The following is a 14,743-nucleotide window of genomic DNA, read 5'->3' on the forward strand; positions in this document are numbered from 1 at the left end:
TTTAAGCATCTGTTTTATAAATGAATGATTAATAAACAAGAAAAAAAAAAGCCTACAAGGATGTGTTAAATCTCAAAACTGGTAAAATACAGAATGCCTCCTAAACCCAAATTGTGATCATTTACTTCTCCTTTCAACAATTATTGGATATCTACTAGGTGCCAGGGGCTTCCCAGGTGGCTCAGTGATAAAGAATCCTCCTGCCAATGCAGAAGGCCCAGGAGGTGCAGATTAGATCCCTGGGTTGGGAAGATCCCCTGGAGGAGGAAATGGCAACCCACTCCAGCATTCTTACCTGGAGAATCCTATGGACAGAGGAGCCTCGCAGGCTGCAGTCCAAGGGGTCGCAACGAGTCAGACATGACTGAGTGACAAAGTGCACATGTGCTGGGTATACCAGTTATTTTATGGAGACTATTTTATTCAATCTTTGGAGTAACCCCAAGAGATCCTATGTGCAGGAGGTAAACTAAGATAACACAGAGCCTTAGTGACTTGCTTAAGGTCTAATTACTGGGAAGACAGTGGAGTCAGCCTTGTGCCCAGTCCCTCTGGCCCCAGAATCCATGCATTCTCGCTTACACCTCTTTCTCTTAAAATTGGGAGGAGAGGCCGCCCAATATTTAGGTCAGGAATTCTAGCATCTACCTAAGCCAGGTAAATTAGTAAGGGTCCTAGCTAATGCATGGAGGGGTAACCTAGAGCAGATAAGAATCCTTTTGGGAATAATCCCAGTCCTTGCTGAAAAAGCAAAGGGACCGGAAAACTCAATTTTGAAAGAATCCTCTTGGAGGTGAGTCACTTGGTGACCTCTCTACCAGGGGTAGGGAAGTGTGACAGGGACACTGGTACAATTTCCTCTGAGGGTCTTCGAGTAGTGGGTGAAACTCCTCTATTTTCAGCTGGCTTTGCCCCCAGAAGTGTTTTGAAGGGCCGGGGAAACAGTGGAAGCAGTGTCAGACTTTATTTTTTGGGCTCCAAAATCACTGCAGATGGTGACTGCAGCCATGAAATTAAAAGACGCTTACTCCTTGGAAGGAAAGTTATGTCCAACCTAGATAGCATATTCAAAAGCAAAGACATACTTTGCCAACAAAGGTCCATCTAGTCAAGGCTATGGTTTTTCCAGTGGTCATGTATGGATGTGAGAGTTGGACTGTGAAGAAAGCTGAGCGCCGAAGAATTGATGATTTTGAACTGTGGTGTTGGAGAAGACTCTTGAGAGTCCCTTGGACTGCAAGGAGATCCAACCAGTCCATTCTGAAGGAGATCAGCCCTGGGATTTCTTTGGAAGGAATGATGCTAAAGCTGAAACTCCAGTACTTTGGCCACCTCATGCGAAGAGCTGACTCATTGGAAAAGACTCTGATGCTGGCAGGGATTGTGGGCAGGAGGAGAAGGGGATGACAGAGGATGAGATGGCTGGAAGGCATCACTGACTCGATGGACATGAGTCTGAGTGAACTCCAGGAGTTGGTGATGGACAGGGAGGCCTGGCATGCTGTGATTCATGGGGTTGCAAAGAGTCGGACACGACTGAGCGACTGAACTGAACTGTGGGTGTAATCTGACTTCTTTTTTTTTTTTTTTTAATTTACTTGTTTATTTAGCTGTGCCAGGTGCTAGCTGCGGCGTTTGAGATCTAGTTCTTTGGCCAGGGATTGAACCTGGGCCCCTGCATTGGCGGCTCAGAGTTTAAGCCACTGGACCACCAGGCAAGTCCCTCTTCCTTCTCGAGTAAGGGGATCTTCAGTTATAATTATGGGCTTCAAACAACTCAAGGGTTTCAAGGCCATGAATTTCTTCAGAACGTATTTCAAGCCAGAGAGACTGCAATGCTTAAGACAAAGAAAGCTCACTTCTAAATTTTTATTGGAAAGGGCAATTCTGACAAGGATTAAAAAAAAATGAAGATTGTCTTTCTTGGTGGGCCGAGTTTTAGTGCAAGGATTTCAGGTTGCAGATGTCACTGTAGGAGGTTTTGGTCACTGCACCTCTCTCACCTGGGCTCAGGCATTTTTGTGGCACTCATCCTTGGTTGGCTTTCCCCTAGAGTTCCAAATTAATAGGAATATACTTTAATAGATACTAAAAATGATTTAAGAAAAGCTAAAAAGAAGGAAGTTCAAGGCCATGGTTCTTAACATTAGTGTCACAAAGGGAACTTGAATAAATCCTGATGCCCACGCCACATCCTGGACCAATTAAATCAGTGTCTGTGGAGGTGGGATGCAGGTACCCATGGTTTCTGAAGTTCCCCAGTGACTCCACTGTGCTGCTGAAGATGAGAACCACTGGCTTAGTGACTAATATCCTCACTTAGCTGGAGCAGCAAAGCTCCAGCAGCTATGCCTGGATTTTCAGGGCTGGGGTCACCTCAGGGGAGCGCTGACAGCCAGTGCAGGGCTTTGGGGCTCAGCAGAGACCTTGACAAAGGGAGGACTTGGGGCTCCACCCGCCAGCCCAGTGGTGAGCACCCTGCTCCACTCAACAGTCAACTCTCAAAAACCAAATATAATTATGGGCTGCATTATTTTTTTATTCCAAATGAAAATAATCTGATTGAGGCCCATAAAGAAATGATGAGTGTTTCAGTGTAAGATGGCCTATTTTAATAAATAAGAAGGCTATGAAACCTGGCAACTCTGAATTACTTAATACTTATCAGAATATTTTTAAAAAAGGAAAACGGAAACAGTGGATTAACCTTCTATCTTTGGATTATATCATGGACCTTATAGTGAAAACAGGTGGTCTGTGGGTGGTTCTGGAATGCTGACTGTTCATCTCTGCTTTAGTTTATGACTCTCTAATACCTACATGGACATTCGTGGATGCCATTGATCTTTTGAAGTGTGTGAGTCGCTTAGCTGTGTCTGACACTTTGTGACCTTCTGGACTGTAGTCTGCCAGGCTCCTCTGTCCATAAAATTCTCCAAGCAAGAATACTGGAGCGAGTAGCCATCTCCTCCTCCAGGGGATCTTCCCAACCCAGGGATCGAACCTGGGTCTCCTGCATTGCAGGCAAATTCTTTACTGTCGGAACCACTGAAACTTTCTACCTACCGAGGAACACTCTGTAATTGCGTTAGACTTGGCATTTTTCTTCACGTGACCAAAAGAAGTGATCAAAATGTGAAAAATGGCACCAGTTAGCCTTGGGAAAAGTGTAAATCTGGTGTCATTTGTTCATGCAGCAAATGTGGTTTGGATGCAGTCACTGGCTCCGACAAGTCCAGCAGCTATTAAATTGTGTGTATGTGTTAGTTGCTTCAGTAGTGTCTGATTCTTTGCGGCCCCATGATCTACAGCCCGAGAGGCTCCTCTGTCCATGGGATTCTCCAGGCAAGAACTGGAGCGGGTTGCCATTTCCTTCTCTTGGGGATCTTCCTGACCCAGGGATCACACCCACATCTCTTACGTCTCCTGCATTGGCAGGCAGGTTCTTTACCATTGAGCCACAAGTGTTGAAATTACAACTGATAACTTTAAGCAGGGACAAATGTGCTGGCTCTGATGTTGTTGATATTGCCTTCTTTGGACCACACACACACACACTCTCTCACACACAGGCTCCCAACACTCCACAATCTTCCTAGCAATTCCCTGCATTGCCTGTTCTCTGGAGCCCTTTGTTTTTCACTGATAAAGGCTTCCCAGTGGGGGATTTCAGTTGAGGAAGAGCGAAGACAGACATATATATCCAGGGCTTGCTAGTGAGCAAAAAGACATATCCTATGAAACAAAGTTTTAATTTTTATTTTACATATTTATACATAAAACTTTTAAGGAACCCTCTGAATCCAACAGAATGTTAATAGCACATCTAAAAATGAACTTCAGGTAGTCAACATTCACAAAATGTTGAAAACTGATTAAAATATACATATTACGGAGAGCTACAACTTCACTACGAGGCAGGCATGTATTTTTTGACTTGGATAGCACCGTCATTTACAGTTCTTCTTTAAAACTACAGTGAAGAATGACAGCAGTCAATGGTAAAATACTGCTCCAACTCATAATCTCTAAACAAATAAAAACAAAGTTAAAACTACCCTCTTTGATTAACCATGACTTGTGGTGGTGTAAGTACTATACATTTTTTTTGTAACAATATTTTATTAAAATGCCTGATATTGAGTGGCACAGTAAAAAAATTAAAATAAATTAAGAAGCAAAGGCCAATCACCGGACGTTAAGCTTCAGACATTATCAATGACTAACACTGATATTTGTTTGTTTCTGTGCCACCTTTAGCAACAGCATTTTTACAACCACAGAAGCAAAAGAAAGTCTAGCTTGTCCTCTGGTTGGATGGCTTCTTTTCACTTTGCAGGCATTTTCTCGGCCAGGTGCTTCTGTTGACTCTCGGCATGTCTGTGGAATGAATAACACATTATTTAGCGCTGAGGAGGAAGATCCAAACTACTCTTCCATTGGCAGCTAAAACATCCTCCATAGTTAAATCACGGGAATCAAGAAACAGTACTTAATTCAAAAAAAGAGAGAAAAAAAACAAAAAAAGAAACAGTACTTAATTGAAATGAATGTGCCTTCTTTTGATTTTTTTTCATGGCCAAGCTGCCTGGCATGCAGGATCTGACCAGGAATTGAACCCGGGCCCCCCCTGCATTGGGAGCATGGTTTTAACCACTGGACCACCAGGGAAGTCCCTAACTTTGGATGGTGATGGATCTTAGTTGTCCAACCAGGGACTGAAGCTGTGCCCTCAGCAGTGAAAGGGTGGAGTCCTAACCACTAGACTGCCAGGGAATTCCCTTCAATTTTTACATTCTATGTATGATTCCTTTTATCTAGTAAGTCACTGGATTAGCCTGAGACGTGTAGATGACATTTTTCTTTGAGAAGAAAAGCGTTGTGTTTAAAAACGAAAAGGGAAAATTAACTAGGATAATTTATTCAGCAAATGTTTAATATGGTCTTCTCTGTGCCAGGCACACTGCTTCTGGTGATGGGGATTTGGTGGTGAGCAGACAATGAACTCTTTGTTCTCATGGGGCATATATTTCAATGGAAAGAGACAAGAAAGGAACGGACACCAAACAAGGACACAGCAGACAGAAAATATGTGCTAAGCAAAAAAGTCAGAACAAGCTATTGTGACAGAAAGTTAACTGCATGACTACTTTATCTAAATATGCACAAAGATGCAAATTTAAGTATTAACAAGGCCCCTGTTAATAATACAATAATCCAATATCATTCTTACAAAGGGTAGTAATGTCTTTAGAACAAATGATAGGCTTTGGTGGATGCAAAGATTTCCCATATTTGATACTCTTCCTCCCCTCAATTAGTCCTAAGGGCATGATCGGGTCAGTGAGGGTGGGGACAGGGCTGGGTAAACTTTCTTACTCATCAAGTCCTATCATGGCCTGTGAGCCCAAAGGCGGGCCAACCCAGCAGCTGGCCAGTGGAGATGGAGACAGGGGAATGGCCAAGCTGCTGACATCACTCAAACAGGCACTAATCAAACGTCTTCTGGGAGAGTGGTAGGGTCTGAAGGTTGCAAGAAACAAATGTTTTGAAGGAGGATCTTAGGAAATTAAAAATTGGGCAAGAGAAAAGTTATCTAATGCTGTGCTTTCCAGCTGTAATCAAAGGTTCGGGTGCAACTTCTGTGCACTGCCTTGACTTGGGTAGTCAGTGACATTAAGTGTAACTCACTGGTGTTAATGATGCAGAATGTTTCACATCTATGGCACAGGGAAGAAAACCACAAATATTTTCAGAAAAGGGAAGTGACAGTCGTGCCCTTGCCACATGCAGCAGCCCACAAATAATATTCTGATATTCACCGAACACTAAAGGGACTCGGGAAAAAAGATAACAATAGCACTGTATCCCCAAGAAAAATCATGCCTTTTAGCAGACCATCTTTTTTATGTGTGTAAAAGAGATTATTTTCATAAAGTAGCTCATGGGTCTCACTTGAACAAATTCAGCTCAAGAAATATTTTGATACCCAGTGGCTAAGATTCCATGTAGCTAATTAAATTATGGTTCTTATAGCAGCTTTAAATATGTATCTCTTTGTGTGAATGTGTTGTGCAAACCTACAACACGAGGTTTTCTGAGAGACAAGGAAAGAACAGATAGGCAATAGCTTGAAAATATTGAGAGTTGGGTGTTATTTCTGAGACACATACAAGGGTGAATTTCATTAAAATTTTAGACAAAGGAGGGAAAGAGTTTCAGTTTATAAAACTAAAAGGTTCTCATCAACTATTTATATGAAAGTCTTTAGCAGAATTAATTTCACTCAAGCCCTACAAGAAGGAAATGGCAACCCACTCCAGTGTTCTTGCCTGGAGAATCCCAGGGATGGGGGAGCCTGGTGGGCTGGCGTCTATGGGGTCACACAGAGTCGGACACGACTGACTTGACTTAGCAGCAGCAGTAGCAGCAGCAAGCCCTACAAGAACTCCTTTACATCAACAATCACTTTTGAGGACTTACTATGTGTTTGGCAGCTCCTGTCTTAGGCTCTGAGGACTCTGAAATGAACGAAAATAAGCATTGTGTCTGAAGCTGAAGATCTAATACTTTGGCCACCTGATGTGAAGAACCGACTCATTGGAAAAGACCCTGATGCTGGGAAAGATTGAAGGCAGGAGCACAAGGGGGCGACAGAGGATGAGATGGTTGGATGGCATCATGGAGTCAAAGGACATGAGTTTGAGCAAGCTCTGGGAGACAGTAGAGGTCAGGGAAGCCTGGTATACTGCAGTCTATGGAGTCGCAAAGAGTTGGACATGACATAGCAACTGAACAACAACACAGCCAGGCTGGGAAAGACAGCAAACAAATGTAACACAATATGATCAGGCCCCACTTGGGAGGAATGCCGTGCTGCCAGAAGCACAAAGAGGGTCCTAGGCCAGTCTTGGGGGTTCAGGGAGCACTACTTCAAAGAAGTATCTAAACCTGTGGTTTTCGAATTAGGCTGTGTATTGGAGTCATCAGGAAAGCTTTAAAAAACTTCTAATGCACAGAAGTCCCTGTCTCACAGAATAGTTAAATCAGAACCTCTGGCAGTGAGACCCAGGCATCAATATTTTAAAAGCTCCCCAGGTGATTCCAATGTGCAACTGAAATTGAGAACCATGGACCTGAACTGACACCTGAATGGTAGGCGCTGGACAGGTAAAGGGAGCAGGTGAGCAAGGCTTCCTGGTAGCCATGCTCTCAGTCTCTGGGATCTGGCTGCAACATTCTGGCATGGCCACCTTTGGGGAAGCTGAAGTATATTTAGATTCCCCCGCCCCCCACCCCCCGCTCCATGAGCAAAATTATATTTTTGCAGCTAGAAATGGACATAGAAACTACTCTTCACCTGCTCTTGTTTCAAGGGTTCCTCCAACACCTTTAAATAAGCGACTCCTCTCCTCTAAACCCCATGGTTCTGCCCTCCTGTCTCCCACGATCATACCATCTGCAGTATAAACATAGTACACTGCAGACCCAGGTAACAGCTGAACATTCCGAGGAAAGGGAGGGGCCTCTGAATGTCTTCTTTGCACCAAGGAGTGCCAGCACTGCTCTGAGGGACGGAGAAACTGTCCTCTGTTACCACTGGCAAGTCACAGAACTGATGAAAGAGTTTACATATTTTTCAGAAGATGCATGTCCTTGTACAGTTCACTACTGATTTCCCATAATCTTTTTTTTTTTTAATAATTTTATTTATTAGCTGTGCTGGGTCTTTTGTTACTGCATGTGCTTTTCTCTAGTTGTGGGGAGCAGGGGTTACTCTTTAGTTGCCTTGTGCGGGCTTCTCATCACGGCGGCTTCTCTTATTGTGGAGCACGGGCTCTAGGGCACTGGTCTGCAGTAACTGTGGCTCACAGGCTCTAGAGCAGAGGCTCAACAGATGCGGCTCAGGGGCCAAGTTGCTCTAAAGCTCCTGGACCAGGGATTGAACCCCTGTTTCCTGAATTGGCAGGCGGATTTCTTTACCCATGGGCCACCCATGATTTCCCATAATCTTAACCCCTATATGCAAAGTTGTTAGCCTAACAAAAAGGGAGGTGTCTTACAATTGCTGGTGCAGTGCCTGAATATATCTGTAGGGGGCAGTAACAATATTTGAGTGGTACCGTATTTCAGATGTAGGCAAACATGCTAAGAAGGTATGAGAAGACCTTCTGGTTTTTTGTTTGTTTTTGTTAGGAGCAATGGCAATAACATCTAAAGCATACAAAACAGAGTGCTGCCCATAGGTCTTGAAAAACAAACTTTAAACATAGTTCTGTAGCCTTTATTTTGCTACCTGAGCTACTTTTATAACATTGCATTTGCAAAAATATTTTACACAGTGTCTCACACAGAGAAGAGGTCCCTGTGGTTGAATGCTGAGAGCATTGTCGCTACATATGTTGCCAAGCTTCCCTTGGATGGTTCTGGATCACATGGTTAATTCCTTATGCTATTGTGACAAGAGTTTTCTTTCTTTCTTTGGGAGCCTCTACTCTCTGAATACCATTTCTGGGATTAATAGTAATTGTTGCCTTGTGGCTTAAAGACTTTCTATAAACTGACTCAGAAAAGGTGTCATAAGACGGTAGGAATGCTCACAGTTTTTTTATGCACTTCACATACTTATTGTGAGAGGCGTTTCTACAAAGAAAATGACGAAGAAATGCAAGATCTTGACCAGCATTAGTCTAGTTTCCCTATTCCCCAGGGAAGGAGGCATTCTTCACCTCTTTACAGAGAGGGGGCCTGGAGCCAGGCTCAGCTAGAAACCCAAGTCTTGGAGTCTCCCCATGGTGAGAGCAATCTGGTGGCACTGGTGCTGCGGAAAGATGCCAGGGTCCTTGCCTTCTGGGCATGGCAGATGTCATCAGGAGTTGGGTCAGATAACAGCAAGTGCCACTTGGGGGCACCCACCATGTGCTGGAAACATGCCAGCATGGAAGGGCTTAGGGACAACTCCCCAGGGGACCTTCCCGACCCAGGGATCAAACCCTCATCTCCCGTGTTGGCAGGCAGTTTCTTTACCACTAGCACCACCTCACTCCTGCCTTAATTCTTGAGCTTCTAATCATCCCGGGCTTCTTTCCTTTTTTGGGAAGGGTGAGGCTCCACTGACCTGGTCAAGTCCTCGATGTCCACCAGCATGGCGTCCTGCTCCGTGTGCAGCTCATCTCGGATAAGGAGCAGCTGGACCAGCTCTTCATTCAAGCCTGGGGCAAAGGAAAGAGAGCAATAGAAATAGATAAAGCTGCATCAAAGTCAGGATATGAAACTACGTATGGACCATTGTATGTGTACCATATAGACACACACGTATATACAAACAGCTAAACACAGGAGGAAAGTATTTTTGCTGAAATGTTAGGGTTCTCATTAGTTTCTCAGAAGCTCAGGAGAAGTCACCCATTTGAGAGCACTAGTTTGCCTACTTATAGAAGTGTTGGAAGAAAAGGAGAATGAAGTAAATCCAGTTACATTCACATTAAAGTGGGAAAAGAAGTGGTTAGCTGTTAGGAAAGTAGCTTGTTAGAAGCAGTGGGATTTTATTTTGAAGATACGTGAGTGTAAAAGTCTGGGGCATGTTGAGTTTTCCACTGTTCATCTTCAGGGGGCTCCAGCCACACTGAGAGCTGGAGGGGCCGCCGCATCTGACAGGCACCACATTAGATGCCCAGCTGGAGAGGGAGGGGCCCGAGGATGCTCAAAGGTTACCTGGGGCCACGAGGAGGAGCAGCCCAATGTGCAGGCTGTTCAAAGAAAGAGTAATATCTAAAGACATGGGAGAATGAAATATGAAGGACCTGAAGAAATAACCCCTGGTCTCCAGACAACAGGTGCTGAGGAAAAGACTCCTTAGGATTTATACTGGGAATAAAATAGATGGAAACATGGCTAGTCTTCCTGAAATCTGTGCACTGGGTTAATCTGGCTTCTGCCATTGGAAAATATAAACAAGCCTAGGGCTGCTGCTTGCTTTTTCCCCTCATACTGACTTAGAACAAAAGCTTCTGGGTCTGAACACATGCACATGTGGGGAGAGCATTCATTTGGCAAGAGCTCTAGGCCCAGCAACAAAAGAAAGGAAGAGGGTACTCAGCAAGGTCATCCTTGAAAACGCTGGATTCAGACCTGAAATGATGCATTTATCTGCCTTTAGTTCAGATTTGTTTCCAATTTTAAAAAGGAGAAAAAAAATCATACAAAGAAATCTAAAACTTCCTGTACTCCTGAAAAGGACTAGCTGGCAATGTTATTATTTAAAAGTCTAAGGAAGATATTTCGATGGTAAGAGATCAGAAAGCCTTTTAAATCCTTGAAAGAAAAATACTCCTAGTAATTTATTCTCAATGAAAATGAAAATGTAGTAGAACTTCAAAAAAAATCCTATGAATCTATGGTTTCCTAATTAAAATGTGAATCTTTTCTTTTGATTTTAAAATACTGAAGGTATTGGGTTAAGAGGTTAAGACTCGGCTTGCACTGCTGTGGCTGTGAGTTTGATTCCTCGTTGGGGAACTAAGATCCCTCACACTGCCTGGTGTGATTGCCCCACCTCCCCAAAATACTGAAGGTATTAAATTGCCACTGCACATTTTATTTTTCTAGTGAGTTCTTAGGAGAGCTTTCTATACTGGCATAGCGCATGGGAATGTCTTTTCTATATGAAGTTTAAAATTTTTTATTATGGACATTTTCAAAGTGATACAAAAGCAGAGACTTGTTTAATGAATCCCCTTGCCCTATGCATCCAATCAGCTTCAAAAATAATCAACTCCTGGCCAGTTGTAACTGACCTTTCTCCCCTTCTCCAGTGAGGTCATTTTAAAGTGAATTTCAGACATCCTGTTGTTTCATACATAAATGCTTCAGTATGCATCTCTAAAGACAGGGCTTTTTTAAAAAATTAACATAACCATAATGCCTTTATTGTACCTGAATAAGTCAATACATCTTTAATAAAACATTTAGTCAGTGTTCAAATTTCCCCACTTGGTTCCCAAATGCTTTTTTATAGTTGGTTTGCATTGGGTTGGCATGTCTTTTAGGTGGTTTTAATCTATCAGCAATGGACTTTATGGACTCATATGTTTCAAGGCTGGAGTGCTCGAGAGTTCATCTGGACTCAGCAAGATGCCCCAGTGATTGAGCTCTCTCTGTTACTGGCCCAGCATGTGCCCTTCTCTGCACAACCAGCTGAGTGAATGCCACTCACTCACCACAACTCCCAGCACATTTCCGGTAGAGGTCCTTCTTTACTCTGGGGGTAAAAGGCCCACTCCTTCTCACCCTAAAATTTTCACCTATCAGTCCTATACACTTTCGCCACCTGAAGTCCCACAACATAAGCTGTTTTGGATCTGATGAGCTAAAATAAATGTACATACAAATAAAGCTGAGCATATAATTGTATTCGTATAATACATATACAAATATATATAAATATAATAAAAGACCTGGAACTACTAAATTGTATTCTACAAACAGGTGTTGTAACCCAACTATATGCCAGGCACTGTGCTAAAAGCTGGGGATTTCAGATGAATAAAAAGGACCCTTAATCTCTTTGAATCTTGAAAAAGTCTTAAAGTTTCCCAACATTTTATAGTCAAAAATCAAAGGAAAAAAGACAGCGTTGATTCTCTTCCTTTCCTTGCAAGGGCACAGAGGGCCCCAAGGAAACGTGATATCCCATGATATTTAACAATAATATCCCATTTGCCAGAGTGTCTCACACTTACTTTCTATCTGGGAATGGAGATCATTGACTATCACTTGTAGCTGCCCAATAGTCATGTCTCTCAGGTCAGTGGGCTTTAAACTTCTTTTCATCAAGCATTCACTTATATGAGGCAAGTGTGGCAGCTGAAGACACAAAGGGAAGAAACAGAGATGAGAGCAGAGCAGTAAGCACACTGAATACAGGACCGAGTTTTCTCCTAAAAACCCACCTTCATTCACCCACTTCAGGGTCCTCACTGAAAAGCTTTCCCTGTCTGACTTTTCCAATGCAAGGCCCTCCATTCACACATCACACATTCTCAAATGTTATCAGCATCATAATGGGACACTACTCAAATCAAACGCCTTTGGACTGGTCTACAACTTAGAGTCAATAATTAGATCCACAAATGAATTACCAGGGAGCTCAAGCAGTATCAGTTACATAGATTAAATTACTAAGATCCAGTATTTATTAATTTATAGCATGCTACAAGCACTGTGCCAAGTGCTTTGAACACTTTTTCCACTGAATTCTCACAATTATGCTCTGACACAGGTGTTATTATTATCCCCATTTTGTAGATGAGAAAACTGAGACTTGCCTAGAGCCCCACAGTAGATGGATGGCAGGGCTCATCTTAAGCTCCAAAGGCCAGGACCTTTGTCCACGCTATCATACTGTCTTCACTGAACAGTAGGAACAAAGAGTTAAAGTAATAGTGAGTTTGCCACAGCAATGGGTTCTTGAACTGAGACTGCTTTAAAGGAATTAAAATATTCTCACAACAGCTAATACTGCCCCGAAAACAGAGTAGATATGAATGGGGAGCAAAGTTTACGTTTGTGAAATCTGTAGCTTATGCATCCTTCTGTGATACAGTAGGAAGGAAAAAGAAACAGACTTAAATATTTCTCAATGACGTTTTACACAGTGCCTTCTAGAAACCCAAGTTTGCATAACTCTGGGAAAGGACTGAGACAGCCTCAACCATTTGCAGCCAACACTCGCCAGCCAACCACGGCATGCAAGCCCCCACTTAGTTGTGTTTCAGCGCTCGCTGCTTACGAGATCAGCGACGGGAGACTTTTTCCTGTTCTGTTTTTCCACTTCTACTTGCATTTTGGCCATTGGTTTGGCCATGGCAAGGGCCATTTTGGCTTCGGCTTGCAATTTCTTTTGCCTTGTGAGGAAATCCATGTCATCCAGGGATTCGGATTCTTCTTCAGTAGTGTCTCTATCTGAATAGGAAGAGCTCTGTTTGCTCTGCGAAGGGAAAAAAAGCAGCACCTGAGCTTTGTGTGCTGGGTACCACCTTTGGAGATGGACTATAGCCTCCCTGAGCCCTCTCTCAGAGCAGCCAAGAGTCCGCTCCATCAACACAACTCAACTCTTGAGTTGATCTGTACCAATCACAAATAACTTTTATTGAATGATTATTTATTTACCATTAGCATTTAATGGGTCAGGAAATTCCCCTGGAGGAGGGCATGGCAACCCACTCCAGTATGCTTGCCTGGAGAATCCCATGGACAGAGGAGCCTGGGAGGCTACAGTCCAGGGGGTCAAAAAGAGTTGGACAGGACGGAAACAGCTTAGCACACAGCATTTAATGGAAACAATGTGCTAGCATTGTTCTAAGTTCTTTGCATATTATTTTTTTGCATTTATTTATTTGCTACTTTATATTTAATAATTGGAGAAGACAATGGCAACCCACTCCAGTACTCTTGCCTGGAAAATCCCATGGACGGAGGAGCCTGGTGGGCTGCAGTCCATGGGGTAGCTGGGAGTCTGACACGACTGAGCGACTTCACTTTCACTTTTCACTTTCATGCATTGGAGAAGGAAATGGCAACCCACTCCAGTGTTCTTGCCTGGAGAATCCCAGGGACGGGGGAGCCTGGTGGGCTGCCATCTATGGGGTCACACAGAGTCGGACACGACGGAAGCGACTTAGCAGCAGTAGCAGTAGCAGCAATATAATTATTTTTTAACTTTTTAACTAATTTTTATTGGCATATAGTTCCTTTACAATGTGGTATTAATTTTTGCTGTACAGCAAAGTGAATCAGTTATATGTATGTGTGTGTGTATATATATATATACACACTCCTCTTTTTTAGCAAGTAACATTTTCAAAGGTAGTTTATCTCCGTAGTATCAATAAAAGGCTGATTTTAGCATAAAAAGTAACATAATTAATAATAGGGAAAATATATATTTATAACAAACTTGAGACTTTTCTTTCTTACTCTCAAAACTTTCTTGAAGTGAACAGACTACAGCAAAATATTTCACCCAGAGCTAAGGTGGTGTGTTACTCCCCAAGTGGACAGGATCTCAGCTATCCAAAGAAGTTCTCATGTGGCACTGTCCTCAACAACTAACACAGTTTCCTGTTAGTTGGTCTTCGATAAGAAAGGTGCTGGATAGAGCTCCCAGAGAGGAAAGAAATTCAGGAACAAGCACTCAGGATCATCAAGCCATCTTTTATATAAGTGTGCAAGGAAAAGTGTTGTTTAGTTGCTAAGTTGAGTCCCACTCGTTGCCACACCATGGGCTGTAGCCCGCCAGTCTTCTCCATCCATGGGCAAGAATACTGGAGTGGGTTGTCATTTCCTTCTCCAGGGGATCTTCCCGACCCAGACATCTGACCTTTGTCTCCAGCTTGGCAAGCGGACTCTTTACAGCTGAGCCACCAGGGAAACCCCGCAAGGAAAAGTAAGCAATGCTTAACCCACATTATCTTTCTGGTTTCTCTGAGTGGTATTTTAAAATGTGTCCACTGCTAGTCTATGCTCATATTTCTAAGACCAATGGGGAAGGAATGGTATCTAGCACATTTTCTATTTTTTTATTTACCGTACTAAATTAATTTTTATTGGCATATAGTTGCTTTACAATATTGTGTTAGTTTCTGCCCTATAGCAAAGTGAATCAGCGGTATGTTTACATATATCCCCTCTTTTTCGGATTCCCTTTCCATTTAGGTCACCACAGAGCACTGAGTAGTTCCTT

At 43.0% G+C, this 14,743-nt stretch overlaps 1 protein-coding gene across 4 annotated transcripts in view; it reads right to left on the reverse strand.

The window, feature by feature from the left end:
• Positions 1-3,736: 3,736 nt before the first annotated feature.
• The window catches only part of SCHIP1 (schwannomin interacting protein 1), a 145,360-nt gene continuing 134,353 nt past the window's right edge, over positions 3,737-14,743 (reverse strand). For 3 of the 4 annotated variants that reach the window (XM_055569222.1, XM_055569225.1, XM_055569224.1), the window contains exons 4-7: positions 12,791-12,988; positions 11,742-11,865; positions 9,119-9,212; positions 3,737-4,380 (exon numbers count right to left, since the gene is read on the reverse strand). In XM_055569222.1, the coding sequence (XP_055425197.1) occupies positions 4,329-4,380; positions 9,119-9,212; positions 11,742-11,865; positions 12,791-12,988 (468 nt within the window). In that variant the 3' untranslated portion in view covers positions 3,737-4,328. Of the gene's footprint in view, positions 4,381-6,483; positions 6,522-9,118; positions 9,213-11,741; positions 11,866-12,790; positions 12,989-14,743 lie in introns of all 4 variants that reach the window. The other variant, XM_055569221.1, reaches the window with a different exon arrangement.

Source organism: Bubalus kerabau, chromosome 2 (genome assembly GCF_029407905.1).
Source record: "Bubalus kerabau isolate K-KA32 ecotype Philippines breed swamp buffalo chromosome 2, PCC_UOA_SB_1v2, whole genome shotgun sequence".
NCBI classification, from domain to species: domain Eukaryota; kingdom Metazoa; phylum Chordata; class Mammalia; order Artiodactyla; family Bovidae; genus Bubalus; species Bubalus kerabau.